This window comes from Onychostruthus taczanowskii, unplaced genomic scaffold, assembly GCF_017590055.1.
Source record: "Onychostruthus taczanowskii isolate IOZ18803 unplaced genomic scaffold, ASM1759005v1 scaffold46, whole genome shotgun sequence".
Taxonomy (NCBI): Eukaryota; Metazoa; Chordata; class Aves; order Passeriformes; family Passeridae; genus Onychostruthus; species Onychostruthus taczanowskii.
In genome coordinates this window covers 4,508,449-4,524,216 of record NW_024502125.1, presented here as the reverse complement: position 1 = coordinate 4,524,216, position 15,768 = coordinate 4,508,449, and the positions used below count along the sequence as shown (strand labels likewise).

The window sequence follows — 15,768 nt, the reverse complement described above, 5'->3', positions numbered from 1 at the left end:
AACCGCGGCAGATGGACATTTGCATGAGAAGGAGGGTGTAGCTGCCAAGACGGGAAGTGGCCAACGACCCTACGCCCAAAGGATGGCGCCAGATAAGATGCCTATCAAGGGACCATTAACACCCGAACCCTGAATGCCCGGGTCCGGGAAATCTGGGCGATGCCTATCTGGAGGGCCATTGGCACCTTGGACATGAATGCCTGGGTTACGGGAACACGGGAAGACAGCGATTCCGCTCTCGGCCGAGGTTTTTGTGCAGCTTGGACAGAGAAAAGAAACCAACTTGAATATGTGAAACTTAGAAAGAGACAAAAGGACTACTAGCCGCGGGCAAATTAAACAGTATAAAAACTGTGTCTTCGAAGCAGTGTGTGTGGACGGGGAGAATCTGGTCTTAGCGAAGACAGGTTCCACGTTCACCCGCATCACTGTCCGGGGGTGATAGGCTGCCCGTTTTTGGTGGTGGCTATCGGACTGTTACTACGGTCGCGAAATAAATTTTATTTTTCATATTTTTATTAAAATTGGCTGACTCGCAATTTTCATTTATAACATACCGGAAATTCTTAATTGTACTTTTACAGTTTCTTCATTATGAACATTATGAACCTACAATATAGTACTTATAACTACCATTCAATAGCCATCAGAGAAATTTCTCATACGGCAGAAATTCTCACTTGAAAATTGATTTCCCTACATGCCCATGCTTTGCTGTTATTTAATAGATTAGTCTGTAAGACCAACAAAGCTGTGCAACTATGAAGAATAGTTGCCGTCTCTTAGAGCACTTCAGTGTCTTTTTCCTGCCTGTAAAATCATTCTCAATGACACATCCAGGTGAGTCAGTCTTAACCTCAATTCCTGGAAAAGTGGTGGCATGCCTCATACTGGAGGCCATCTCTACCTATGTGGGTGACAAGAAGATGATCAGGAATACTAGCATGGCTTCACTAAAGGTAAATCTTGATTGACCAATCTGATTGCCTTCTACAAGGAAACAACTACCTGGATGGGTAAGGGGAGAGCAGTAGATAGTCTACTTGATGTCAGTAGGATTTCAAACTGTGGATCAGGCTCTTCCTAGTGGCACCAAGCAGTAGAACAAGAGGCAATGGGCAGATATTGATGCGCAGGAAGTTCTGCCTGGACATGAGGAAGAACTTCTCTACTCTGTGGATGACCGTGCACTGGAACAGATTACCCAGAGAAGTTGTGGAGTCTCCCTCACAGGAAATATTCAACACCATCTGGACACAATCCTGTGCCACGTGCTCTGGGATGACCCTGCTTGAGCAAGGTGGTCACAAAAAATGACCCACTGTGGTTCCTTCCAACCTGATCCATTCTGTGACTTTGTGATCTCAACCAGTAGAAAAGTAAATGACTCAGTTAGATTGTTGACTTTTCAAATGGCTAATTAGAAAAATATTTTAATAGTGCAAACATCATATATATTCAATTGCTATTAGCCATCAACATAAAATCCTTCTCAGTCACAAACAAATCAGTTGTGTGTTGTGTCAATGTTTTCACCCATCATATGAGATTTTATTAAAGCTATTAGTATACAATAATTTTTAATATTAAGGCATTTTAATTTAATGCCTTTATTGTGAATATAATACCTCATTCTTCAACAGTGGCCAAGAAACTATCTTCTACATTTATTCTGGACCTCCACGCTGTAAAAGAAAAGCATACAGTTAAATATATTCCACGAACAGAACTTAAAACTGAGATCAAATTCTCTTTTACACTGTTATAGACTAAGAGACACAGTTCTAGTTTTAATTTCTGATTTAAATATTGACTTTTCTACCTATATAAGAACAGATAGCATGCCAAATATCAGTATACATCAGTCATGGCTACATTTTTTTCAAGGGAAAGTACAAAAAAATCAACACATGCTACCTACAGTTACAGCTGCTTCCACATCTCTTTCTCTGAAGGAACCTGACTCTTAACCTTCAAAATGTCTGACAAACACAATGCTAACAGACACAAGTTTTAAAATAACTTTCACTGCCCACATTCTGAAGTGCAAAGCAGAGTCATTACAATCTTCATGAGAAATCAGAACGGTATTTCGTTCATTATTTTGCTAACAAAACTCTTTTATAACTTACCTCACTGTTAAACAAACTTATGCAAAAAGTCAAGAGGTGTATTACTATGGGAAATAACTGATTTTATTTCTACTATATAGATGCAGCCTACTTGCATATATGAAGATTTCTAGATTTCCTCTACTAACATAGTTATGCTATATATGTCCTTACCATTTAACAAAGCTGCAAAGCTGCAAGCATCTTTTAATTTCAAACTCACAAATTCCTTGCATTTTGTGCATTCTCCCTTTTCAACCATCAGTTTTTACAACTTAGAATTGTTACAGAAGAGAAGCAGGTTTTTCTTGCCTTTCATGTACAATGTCATATTTACAAGTATTGCAGAAAATATTTATATCAAGTTTAATAAAGTGTTTCCACTACTAGAAATACAAGAGTTAATTTACTAATAAATAACTTACAAAACTAATTTGAGAAATATTTGTACTTTGATCACCTGGTAATAGCCTTTTCTGGTCTAAGAACAGACTTCTGTGATCCTGCCCAGCACAGTCAAATTATACATTAAACAGCTGTTATAAAACAGGTAGTGGTGGCAATTAATGCAGACTGTGACTATCACCAGCTTACTGCACATCTGTTCTAAGTCCAAATCTACTCAGTGGTACCACGAGCTATGATACAGTGAGATTTAGGTACCTTCCATATTAAGAATTGGTACAATTGGGTATTGCATATGAAAATCATGAAAGGCCAGGGCACAGTTTTATAAAGAATTACTATGTAATACCATACCAGAACCTGTAGAAATTAGCTAAAGGAAAAAAAAAAAAAACTTACTTGAATATATTCAATCTCTTCATCTGACATTTGTTTCCTTCTGTATTTCTGAGGTAAAGTTCTTGTTAATTCAGAAGTGTCTGGTGTGCCTTGTACTCTACTAACAGGTGAAATATTTTGAAAGGCCGGTGATATGCCTCCTACAGATTCCTGTGCTTTTGAAGCAAGGAGAGATGGCATACTTGCTTGTAGAGATTCCTGTACTGAAACCCAGATTTCAAAACCATTTACAGAAATATTACTAGACTGTAAAATTAATAAGCAGCCAATAAAATCTACCATTACTTGAAAATCTTATTCATTATAACAAATACCTAAAATAATTAAATCACTCCACTTCTCAAAACCTGCTTTTATTGTTGTTAAATGTATCAAGTGCAGAATCTAAAAATTCTGACAGTAGTTTGAATGACAGAAACACTGATGTGGAAACAAAAGATGTATCAGCATACACCCTAACAATGGCTTTTTCACTGGGAAGCTTGGAGAAAAAGCATAAAGCTATGTAAATGTTTGTATGTGGGCAATTATGTAGAAAGATAACTGAGATGATGCTTTTCGTTTACTGCAACTGAAAAGACAGACAAGTGAAAACGGTCTAGAGGCCTACAGAAAGATAAAGCTCACAACCACAACAGGCCGCAACATGCATTGCAGTGCTGTACCCATTTTTAATATTACAAAATGGCATCCTATCACATTTTGTTAATGACGTGCAGAATGACCACCAAGTATCAGACATCAGCAATTAATGTTAATGAAATGTAAAGACCGAGGAGTGGATGAAGTTCTTCACAGGTTAGGATCAGGAGCTAAGCTTCAGGAATTCACATCAGAGAAGTTGCCTTGATTGTGCAGATAGAAGAGATGACAAAAGGGCAATGTCACAGTCAGCATTCCAAAACCTAGGTCTCTCCCATCATAGCTGATTTTACAATAGAAATATGCAATTGCCCCACTAGACAGGACAGAAATCACAGCAATATGTTCATTTCAGGACTCAGTCCTGTATATGGGATGGGATCCATCCCAGGGGTAGCTTGCAAAGCTGCTCTCCATCATTTACCAAAAGTCCTGGCTCACTGGTGAGGTTCCAGAGGACTGGAAGCTGGCCAATGTGACACCCATTCATAAACAGAATATGAAGGAGGGTCCTGGTAATTATAGGCCTACAGGTTAACCTACAGGCCTCTCAAACCCAGACAGCATGGGTTTAGGAGGGGTAGGTCATGTTTGACCAACCTGGTCTCCTTTTATGGCCAGGTAACCTGCCTGCTGGATGAGGGAAAGGCTGTGGATGTTGTCTATTTGGACTTCAGCAAGGCCTTTGACACTGTCTCCCACAGCACACTCCTGGAAAAGCTGGCAGCCCACAGCTTGGACAGGAGCACTCTGTGCTGGGTTAGGAACTGGCTGGATGGCCGGCCCAGAGGGTGGTGGTGAATGGCGCTGCATCCAGCTGGTGGCTGCTCATCAGTGGTGTCCCTTCAGGGGTCCGTGCTGGGGCCAGTTCTGTTTAATATCTTTATTGATGACATGGATGAGTGTATTGAGTCTTCCACTAGTGAATTTGCAGACAATACTAAGCTGGGAGCATGTGTCGATCCATCAGAATGTAGGAGGGCTCTGCAGAGAGACTGATTGAATGGATGGGCAGAGTCCAATGTTTGGGAAGGACCTTGAGACGCTGGAGCACGTCCAGAGGAGGCAAGGAGGCTGGTGAGGGGCTTGGAACACAAACCCTGTGAGGAATGACTGAGGGAGCTGAGGGTGTTTATCCTGGAGAAAAGGAGACTCAGAGGTGACCCTATCACTCTCTACAACTTCCTGAAAGGTGGTTGTGGTCAGGTGGGGGTCGGTCTCTTTGTCCAGGCAAAATCTGACATTACCAGAGGACAGCCTTAAGCTGCACCAAGGGAAATATCGGTTGGATAGTAGAAAAATGTTTTTTACGTAAGGAGTGATAAAGTACTGGAATGGTCTGCCTGGGGAGGTGGTGGACTCACCATTCCTGGATGTGTTTATAACAAGACTGGGTGTGGCACTTGGTGCCATGATCTAGTGTTAGGGCATGGGCTGGGCTCGATAATCTTGAAGGTCTCTTCCAACCTAGTGATTCTGTGATATGTAAGGGTATAACACCCGACAAAGCTGAATGCTTCCACAGAAGTCCTTCCCAGTGCTCCAGAAAAATGACCAAGACAAGTGCAACATCTAACAGCTGGACAGAAGCTCTATATAACTATAAAATAAGCAGCATGAAAACTGCATGTACGAAAGCATGTGAGCAGCTACACCACCACAGTTTTGCCTGCCTTTGCCCTTCCTGGCTCCAGCAAGACCAATGACCAGAAAGGAGAGGGAGCCAGTTTTAGCTTTAATGAGTCTGATGCAGTTGCAGGATTGGGACAATCAGCACTGTGACGAAGCTACCATTGAGAGACATATTAAGAAGCTGTCAGTCATAAGACTGGGTCTGAAAGCTCCAAGGCGGTTCAGAAATAATGGAAGATCCGAAATAGAGCAAGACAGAAGTGAGCCCATCAGAAGCAGCATGTTTATTGTGAACAGGGGGCAAAGTATCTTTGTTTCAAGAAATAATGCACCTTACATACAAGAAAAGAAAAAAAAAGAGAAAAAGAAGAAAGAAAGTAAAAAAAAAAAACCAAGAAAAAAAGAAGAAAAAAACCCTGAAACTGAAACAAAATTTCTCTAAGTTTGTTTCACCTACCACAAAAGTCTAGAGACTTGTCAAGGATTTTCCTCTACTGTATTTTTCAGTCTGAAGTGTAGTTGGAGTAGACTCATTAGCCGAATTAAAAACAGCAGAAGTGCAGTAATCAGAATTTTTACTGTTGCTGTTTTAGTTCTATTACAGTCTCTACTACATCTCTCCCTTCCCTGTTTGAGACCATAATGTTGCAGTAGTATGAGGCCCACTAGAATTTGGCTGGCCTTTCACATCCCTAGTTGCTCTGAGGAGCCATTTAGTGATGTAGGAGCAACAATCTGGTACAATTAAATGCAGATTTTGATACAGCATTCAAGCAAGACAAAGTAGGTTGCAGTTTACTAACAAGATGACAGATCCTGATGAAGGTAGAAATCTAACATACTTAAAAGATACAGTCACAAGAATCTTTGACACAGAGATAAACAAGAGGTCAGAAACACATTTTCAAGCTTTCACTGGCATGAGAGGCTGAACTGTGCAAAATATACAGAATTTTTACAGAAAGTTATTGCAGAAAATAGTTCCTTTAAAGTTCACAGGCAAGTCAGAAGAGGCATTTATATGCACTGTGGAGGTTTTCAAATGTTAAACTAAACTTAAAGCTAAACTGTGGGCTTGATAATGCTGTGACAAATAACTAGGCACAGTATAATATCAAAAGAAGTGAGAATAACATAACAGAGCTTTTAAGGACAACTCCTACTTTTCTTTCAGATGCTTTTTCACCCAAAAGAACTTCTAAATCAACGTATTGCTAATATAAGTCTGTTTTTAAATATAATAGTATTGGGAATACCATAAATATCAACATAGGTATAAAAGTTAATGTCAAGTATTGCAATGAGATATTTTTTCCCTCAGCATTAGTTAGGACACAAGAAAATACTTCTTAAAATGTACAAAGGGCTGGATCTCCCAGTTATAATAATGTTTTGAAAATACAGCAGAAAATACATCACACACTTCACCTAAGAAAAAATGAGGAAAATGCAACATCATTTATGCAAATATCATTGAAAAACTAAAGCTGCTTCAAACTGACTTGGGCACAGTAATTTCAGTAAATATTAATATTTGGGAAAGTGTGACTTTGTATAAAGTAGTAAACAAACACTGGAAATCCTTGTGAAACTTTCTTGAGAAAAAAAAAAAAATCTGCAGGCACTATGTGTCTACACACAGCTGCACAGAAAAGAAGTTGTGGAGGAAGTTCAAAAGTTGTCTTCAGACTAAACCAAGCATGTTTCAAAAACCTCACTCCAACTCAGTTCAGCTGTGTAGCTGAAAGAGAGAAATTTGGTCCTGGTTCTTAAATAAAACAGTACATGTAACGAAATATGGCGCAATCTGAATCCATACCCAAAATACTTACTTTTAGGTCTGGGACCACTTTTTCTGTCTGGGAACTTTATTAATGGAGTATGCGGCTTGACTACCTAGAAGACCAGGTAGCGGGAGAAATAGACACAGGTTACTGTGAATAATAAAACAGAATGCACAATATATCAAACAACCACTCTACACGGCTTCTGTCTGCACCACTACTCTGATACACTTACTGCTTCTTGAACTCCTAAGTTTATCCCAGGAAGTAGTCCTGCACCTGAGGTCCAGAGCAGGTACAGACTTCGTCTTCCTTTTCTCCTCAGTGTGTGTGTGCAGAAACAGCCACTGCCATTGCATGAATTCAATCACAATGCACTCTGCTCTGGTGAGAACCCACCCAGAGTGCTGTGTTCAGCTCTGGGGTCCCCAAAGCAAAAAAAAAAACCCAAAAAAACATGGACATGCTGGAGTGAGTCCATAGGAGGGCCATTAAGTTGTTCAGAGGCTGAAGCACCTCTCCTGTAAGGACAGGCTGAGGGAGCTAGAGTTGTTCAGCCTGAAGAATGCTCTGGGGAGACCTTACAACCCAAAGGGCAGGTTTGGACTGGAAAGATTAGGAATTCTTTATTTTGAGGCTGGTGAAGCACTGGCACAAGTTGCCCAGAGCATCTGTGGCTGTCTCATCCCTGGAAGTGCCTAAGACCAGGTTGGACGGGGCTTTGAACAACCTGATCTAATGAAGGTGTCCCTGCCTACGGCGGGGAGTGCTGCAATTAGGTGACCTTTAAGGTCCCTTCCGATCCAAACCATGCCGTGGTTCCACAGCGCTTTGCACACGGAATCGCGAGCTGTGCTCTGCCTGTACAAAGCACTTTCACCTTGGAGAGGCCCATCTTAGGAAGCAGCTCCCAGCCAGCTCCGCACCCGCTGCTATCACAGCACCCGGCACCTGCGACAGCGTGTGCGCGCGACTGCACAGCTCTCCCCAAGGACATCGGCGCCCCGGCGGCATGTCCTCAAGCCGCGGCCGCCTCAGACCTGCTGCTCACCGGCGGCAGCAGAAGCGAGGCCTGCCGCCCGTGTCAGGGCTCTGGCTGTCTTAGACACCGCCGTCCCGGGGCCGCTCTTACCTGCACCGCCCTGGTAGCGGCCGCCATCTTGCTGCCCATGGTGAGGAGCCTGAGGGCAGCTCCGGGCCCCGCCCACAGCCACGAACGGCGGCCGTGGGCGGGGCCTCTGTCTGTGGGCGGGCCCGGAGCAGTGGCGCGGCCTGCTAGGCAAGCCGCTTTACCGTGAGTTAAAAAAATTGCGAACCAAGTACAACATTTTCAGGAAAATCAGCGTTTTATTTTTATTATTAGATCAAGGCATCCACCTTCAAAAAATAGCTAGTGATCACTCACCAACTTAAAAGCGAAGTTACAACATCAAGATAACAAGGACACTACACCCTCCTAAAGTGTGCTACACCCCAAGAGTCGATTTCCTTCAAACATCAAACAAACAACACCAACTGTAAAAAGCACAAATGCTAGTGAAGACACGCAATTAAAATACTGCTTAGCTGCACAGTCGATAGCATGAAGTCATATCTGCAGACAAGAGTCACTGCTAACAAGAGCATAAAATGATACATAGTGCCTTAAAAACAAAAATAATCCCTGCTCCAGACTTGCTAATAAATTCTCCTGATTGAGCTTTTGACTGGGACTGAGCAGGGTCCTGCTTGAGCTCTATGGCCTGCTGGTCCCCAGGAAAGGGTCACAGCAAACCCTCCGTTTAAATCCACTTCTACATGAAACCTTGAAACTTTTCCTGCGTTCTTGCTGCCCTTCAGAGGAAAATAAGTGCTTGAGATAGGACAGCATGAGAAGGGAGTCTTCAGGTAATTTCATTTCATCAGCTCTACTGCCTGCTTTGACACATTCTAATTCTCTGGAGAGAACATAATCTTCCAGAAAGGTCAAATTTTAAAATTCTTGAAGTGTGTTTTTGAGATAAATAAAATCTATCAAGTTTAGTTAAAATGCACTGTATAAAATAAACACTGTAGAAAATAAGCACCATGTCTCCTGACTCACTGAAGTTGCACATTTTTTTCAAGCTGTAGAACAATTGCCTTTAAAGATGGATCTTCTGCCCAGTTAACTCTGCTTCCAATAATGATGTTCTATAAATGAGAAAGATTTACAGGTTAAAACCTTGTAAAGGACAATTCCTAGTAAAATATCTAAAACAAGAATATCTAAAATAATTTTAATTTGAAAGCCCTTGAAATTCACAAGTGTTTGAAGTAGGCAGGATGGAGGGAAAAAGGAGAAAGGAAGTATTGGTTTAGATCCTATTGTTGATACATAGGCAAAAAAAACCCCAAATACATGCTTTTTTATTTCCTAGAGAGCCTTGCATACCACCTCTATGTTAAACACAGGAACCTAGAGAACGTTTTTAACAATGTGAAATAAAGTTTGCCTCGAACAAAAAATAACACAGTTAAGATTCTCACCCTGTCATTCTGGATTGAAAAGGGGAATTTAAATTTAACCAAAGAGGACTTCCTTTACTTAAGGCTCAGAAAATGTCAGGAATGCCAAACCAGGAGATAGTTTTAGACTCTAATCTAAATCCCAGTACAATGTTAAATTTCTCATTTTCAATTTGAGATGTAACATTATCAATGCAAAACAGTAGCAGCCATAGCATGCAGAGCAAAAAGTCAACACATTCTTTTTGTGCTTGACATTCCTATCCAGGCTGAGACCCTTCCACCCTAACCCAAACCATGATGTTTTTCCCCTAACTTTGCATGACCCCACATGCAGGTGACCTGCTGCTGTATGCAGACTAGTTAGCAGCTCCTGACACGTGGACAACCAAAAGGGCAAAGTCTACACTGCTGAAAGAATTTGGAGACTGGCCGTGGCCAGGCCAAGGCTTTCACAGGTAGGAGGTGACACAAACAGAAGGCCAGAAGGGGCAGATGAAGGAGCAGATGCTCCCTGGTAACAGGGGATTAATATTTATTTATTTTTTCTAACCATGAGACGAGGAAATTGATTTGGTAGGGTGTAGAGGAGACTCAGAGTAGAAGGAAATACAGCCATTACTGTGACAGACATTCTTTGAGAAAGATGCACTATTTTTGTCCCTTTAAGGAAACAAAGATGGATTGATAGACTGTCTCTAAACTCTCCAAACAAATAATGCAAAGATGCTTGTGACAATTTCATTCTCTTAGCCATTAAAGCAGTAGAAGTCTTCCTTCAATACACAGTTCTTCCACTGTTAAACTTAAAAGTTTTAGAAAACAATTTTGTGTTGTTATATACTGTATATTTGCCATACAGTATATTATCTTGAGTGTAATCAAAATTTGTAAACTTGGTTCTAAAAGCCACACAACATTACCTGGAACACATTTTGAATTATTGTAGTCATCTGTCTTTCTTTTTCTAATTTAGCAAGCATCTTCTTTTTTTCAGTTACAACCACTCTTGCTTGTTCCTCCTTTTGCTTTTTCATCATGGTATGAATTTGCTGTAGTTTCTGTCCTCCATATTTTTTTAGCGCTGTTACATTATTAGGAAAATTAAGCATTAAGTAGTTAGGTGTAGAGTAGAACTGAAGATACCCTTTTCCTTACAGCCACCTAAAGCACTTCCAGTGCATAATCCTTATTTCACACTCCACTCATTCCCTCCAATATTCCCCAATATATTTCTTTCATGAAAGAAGCAACACATGCTGTGGCTACTTGGTATCAAACGACATCAATTGGTTCCCTGGCTAACATCAAAACAAAGTACATTGTATGTTGCCTCCATTTTCCTCACACAGGGACTAATTTGCATCTCTGTCCTATACCCTGTTTTTGAGTGCCACAACTTTTATAGGTCTTTTTTATACTTTTTAAAGACCCTTGCTCCTTTTTCAGATTTCACTGAAACCAAATTCCAAAGTCATACAAGGAGCATATGGACATGACCAGTGAATATTACTATTTTTATAGAGAACCAGGTTAAAAACTAGACTGATTAGAAGTGTTTAGGGACAGGTCGTATGTTGAAAGAATGCTGGCAGAGCATTCCTTCCTTTATTTGCAAAGATATCAGTATGTTCATTTTTCCAATGTGAACAGTTATTTCACTGTGTTTGTTCATTACTGTCAACATATGCACAACTCCCTATGTGAGAAACAAACAATAGCTGTTAAAATTGGTGGCAAGCCTGGTCATGAAAGAAAGAGCATTTAAAGAACACATTTACCATATGAAGTTCTGAATATTGATGTCACATCTAAATTTGACCCACTCTAACAAAACTACTGAAACCCAATATATTTACCCTTCTTTCTAAGTAAATTCCCTCTCTATTCTGCAAATACCTCATAAATGTGCAGTATGACAAAAACGTATCTTTTAGGTGCTGTAGGGCTGATTAAAATAACTAAACAATGTGTAACTTTCTGAGGAGCTTACATGAAATAATAAAATACTTCCACATTGTTTTTGAGTGTTGTTTTGCATCTTTCATTCTAATGTGTCAGTCTCACAAGTAGGGAACACACCAGCTCATCTCTACAGTAGAGAGATGTTAAATTTCTCTTTTAACAAGTTTTATAACTGTGTTGAGTTTTGTTACTTCCCATGTAAATTAATATTGCTACAAGAATAACTTTAAAATATGAACTCGACATTAAAATACAAACCAAAGTCAATACAGATAACACACTTACAGAGTCTTTCCCTTTTAATGTCAATCAGCTGCTGTTCCTTCTGACATACTTGCTGAAAGAAAAAAAAAAAGTATTTTCCAGACTCTTGTCTTCAAAAATACTGAAAGATGCTAATTCAATCCACAAAAACAGCTAAGGGCAACTCTAAACCAGACTTACTTACATGATCACTTTAAGTAATCCTTAATTTTGACAGCAGTAGTACCTGCACCCATGTCACCACATATTTAGCTTTGAATGACTTTTGCAGTCATTGTGCTTTCAAAGCGCACTCCTGCCCATGCTGAGGTTGGTTGACCTGCACAACAGTAACAGAAGCTACAACTGCCACTTACCTGCTGATAGTCAATTATTGTCCGGCTGAGCAATACTATGCGTTTCATTGTTTCCAGGATCACACTAAGGAAGGAAACAATTTCATAGCTTAAGACCACTAATATGAGTCAATATCATAAATGTTTTAATCAACTTTATTTAGTTTAAATAAAGAGTTTGATTTCTCCTAACAGCAAATTAGTAATATGTGTCACTTCTTTTTGCACTTACAATATCACTTCTTTTTACAGTTAATATACTCAGTGTCACTGTAGAAGCCAAAGAGTTCCGTTACTTTCCTCTCGATTTCCCTAACATTACATTTAAGTCTGTCCAACATTTTACATTACAGAGTCTGGACAGCATCAAGAAAGCCTAGCCATCTGGAAATTACTATGAATTAAAGCTCCTAAATCAAGGAGATATAATCTCTTAGCTGTATTTCTGACAGAAATTAAATTTCTCATATTACACTTCATATGCATCCACCTGTTAATAATGTGCAGGCAACAAAAAGCTACTTTTAAAAATGTTTAAGCTTTCAGTTCTATTTCAAAGACATTTTGCTCCCACATAGTTAATTAATAAAAGCAGCAAAGCAGAGACAAGACCCTGTTACAAGCCTGTAATGTGCTTAGCTATTATAAATGCAGGTAATTCAGGCACTAAAGACAAAAAGCTCTCTTGGCTACAAGCAGTTCTCACTAGTGAATCAGGAGTTATGATCTCTGTAATCAAAGGTAGGTAAATTTAGAACCCAATTGCAAATCTACCATGGGTGTATTAAGTCTGATCATGCTGACTCTAGCCAGGAGATAGTTTATCATTCTGTCAAATCCAGAAAAAGGCAGCTTGCTTTTACAAGAGGTAAAATGAAATTACCTAGAAATGTGTCACAGTAAACTGCAAAGTCCATTGCTTTCTAACTGTCTGACTCCCAAGAACACCTTACCGTGAGTCCTCATCGTCCTGTTTCAATTTGTTTCTCAGGGCATCCGTAATTTGGATCCTGCATATCACAAGAAATAGCATATGACTGATGAGAACTTAGAAGAAACTAAGAGAAGCAGGAAACAGAGAGAAGCAGATTTAAATAGGTAATACAAGAACATAATTTCCAGGATTCCACTTTCGTCCACTTTCACATTGGAATTATATAAACAAAATACTCAGTACCTTTTAAATACCACACTTCCTCAATAATGGGGCTTAACTCTCAGGACAGGAAAGACGTATCAATGATTATTTGTGAGAATGACAACTCCTTTTTCTCTTGACCAACATATTTGGACACCATTAATCCCAGAGTCTGCAGAAAGGAAGCTGGGCAAAGGTGTGAATTCAAATAAACAGCTATGAAACACATGGGGTGTCTAACATTATCGACTTCCCTCTTTTCATAGGCATTTAGAAACTGCTGCCAAGAAATATGCTTACTGATCTGTACAGTCACTCTTTACCAACTGTAAAGGAACTTATGGGTGTGCATTGTAAAGGAACTTATGGGTGTAACATTTCAGCCTGTAAGTTTTTTGTTTTGGTGGGCTTTTTTTTTTGTTTTCTACAGCATATCCATCGGCATTCCTATTGTTCAATGGTACTTAAAATTCTCCCCAATCTCCCATATCATTTTAAACTCCTCTTTTAATCAGACCTATGTATATATGCATCTATGTATGCACACACACAGAGAAAAGCTCCAAATAAAGGGTGAAGAAAATTCTACCTTTGCAAGGCCAATGTTTTGTTCTGGAAAGACACTTTTGCTTCCTCTATATCTCTTTCCAAATCCTGTGTGGCACTGAAAGACAAAAAGCAATAAGGCAGAAAAACTGAGTGTGAAGACAACAGAGTTTAAAAGCAGAGTCACATTTTAACTTGCTTTCTACATACCTAATGTAAGAATTTTTCATGTGAGCCACAAATCATTAGGGCCAGGAGTAATTTAGCATGTGGAACTATATTAGTGAATTCTAGACATCATGTAAAGGACTGCAAATTTAAAAGCCACATCAGATACAGAAGTATGTTGGGAGAATGAATAAAGCATTTATTCCCCACGTTTCTTCTTAGTTTCCATTATTTTCACCAATCTTCTCTGAAGTACTGATTGTAAATCCAGCAATTCACTAAGAATGAATAACAGAAGAGAATTTTGAAGTTATCTAGTGACATACCTCTGGATAAAGTCTTCTTCAATTCCTTGATCAAGCAAATTTTCCTGACCTGCAAAAGAGAACATTGTTAAAACAAGTACAACAGAGACTTTTAAATACAATCTATAGAGCATAAAGGATTAGCATTTTTTTGTGTGAACAAGTTATTTCTTACTTCTACTTCAAAGCTTTATTATCTTTTACTGTTAATGAGGCTACGCTATCAATCAGCTGTATCAGAGAAATAATTAATTTAGCATTTTTTAGATGAGCTAGAGCTGGTTCATGACATTGCTCTATTTATGGCACTGGATAGTTCACTGGAAGAGCATGTACCCAGGTGCACCTTGGGCTGTATCAGAAATGTGGCCAGCTGGTTAAGAGAGGTGATTTTGCCCTCTACTCAGCTCTTGGAAGACCTCCACCTGGTGTGCTGCATCCAAGCCTGGGATTCCCAGATCTGTTACAGAAGGTCCAGAAGAGGGCACTGAAGATGATCAGAGGGCTGGAGCACCTTTCCTATGAGGAAATGGCTGAGGGAGTGGCTGTTCAGCTTGGAAGGTTGCATGATGACCTTGCTGAGTCCTTCCAGTCCCTGAATGGTGATCATAAGAGAGCTGGAGAAAAACTTTTTACCAGGGTATGTAGTGACAGGATAAGGGGTGACAGTTTGTGTTTGAAAGAGGGTAGGTTTACATTAGATATACTGTGGGGTGATGAGGCACTGGTAGAGGGATTGCCCAGAGAAGCTGTGAATGCCTCATCCCTGGGGGTGTTCAAGATCAGGTTGTCAGGTTGAATAGGGCTCTGACAGTCTAGTGGAAGCGGCTGTGCATGGTCGGGGGTTTGGAACCAGAGTTGTTTAATGTCCTTTCCAACCCAAATCATCTTGTGACTCTACAGGTAATGGAAACACCTTAAATCAGTATTGCTGGCAAACATTTTGGCAAACTTTTGGCAAGACTTCAGCCCCAGTGACCAGATTTCTGAAAACCATCACTACATGTCAGAGGAGCCTAAAGGTCAAACCCAGAAAAGGAAGGAAAGGGCAGTGGGCAGGCAGCTATATGGCATCTTTGCAAACATTCAAATAGATCTCGAAAGCTGCCTAGAAAATGTGTTTAAAATGTTCAGCCAGGGCAAAAAAAACCATCACTATCATAAAGAGCACTTTTGATAAATAATTAAAGAAAATATTAAAAAAAACCCAATGTAAATATATATTTATATATAAAAATATTAAAATATAAATGTAAACGCCACATGCCATTCTTTGTTAGTGCAACATCCCACTGCGAGGAGGGATATACTTACTAGCAAGAACAGCCGTGTTGTACTCTATAAGCTGCTCCTTCATTCGGTCCCTCAGGCTGCGGCGGGAGTAAAGCGACAACGGTCAGAGGCTGCGTATCCCTTCATCCCACCCCTGGGCTGCTCCCCGTCCCGTCTCGCCGGCACTAACCGGAGCAGAGTGGGGATATCCACGTCGCGGTAGCCTCCGTCGCTGCCCTGGGACCACGCCGGGGCCGGAGCTGGGGCTGGAGCCGAATCCCGGGTCACCGCCGCCATGGCTGCACCTTCAAACCG

The 15,768-nt window shown here is 40.3% G+C and overlaps 2 protein-coding genes across 2 annotated transcripts; both read right to left on the bottom strand.

Annotated features, from left to right (window-relative positions):
* Positions 1–1,413: 1,413 nt before the first annotated feature.
* On the bottom strand, positions 1,414–8,236 carry MRPS36 (mitochondrial ribosomal protein S36). The gene is made up of 4 exons (XM_041414720.1): positions 8,106–8,236; positions 7,022–7,085; positions 2,916–3,118; positions 1,414–1,685 (listed from the first exon to the last, which is right to left on the bottom strand). The coding sequence occupies exons 1-4, from the start codon at positions 8,142–8,144 to the stop codon at positions 1,668–1,670; spliced, it is 324 nt and encodes a 107-aa protein (XP_041270654.1). The 5' UTR covers positions 8,145–8,236; the 3' UTR covers positions 1,414–1,667.
* Positions 8,237–8,337: 101 nt separating this feature from the next.
* Positions 8,338–15,768, bottom strand: CENPH (centromere protein H). The gene is made up of 9 exons (XM_041414719.1): positions 15,644–15,768; positions 15,496–15,551; positions 14,203–14,251; positions 13,752–13,826; positions 12,978–13,034; positions 12,046–12,109; positions 11,711–11,762; positions 10,384–10,544; positions 8,338–9,145 (listed from the first exon to the last, which is right to left on the bottom strand). Exons 1-9 carry the CDS (start codon positions 15,748–15,750, stop codon positions 9,053–9,055), a joined length of 714 nt encoding a protein of 237 aa, XP_041270653.1. The 5' UTR covers positions 15,751–15,768; the 3' UTR covers positions 8,338–9,052.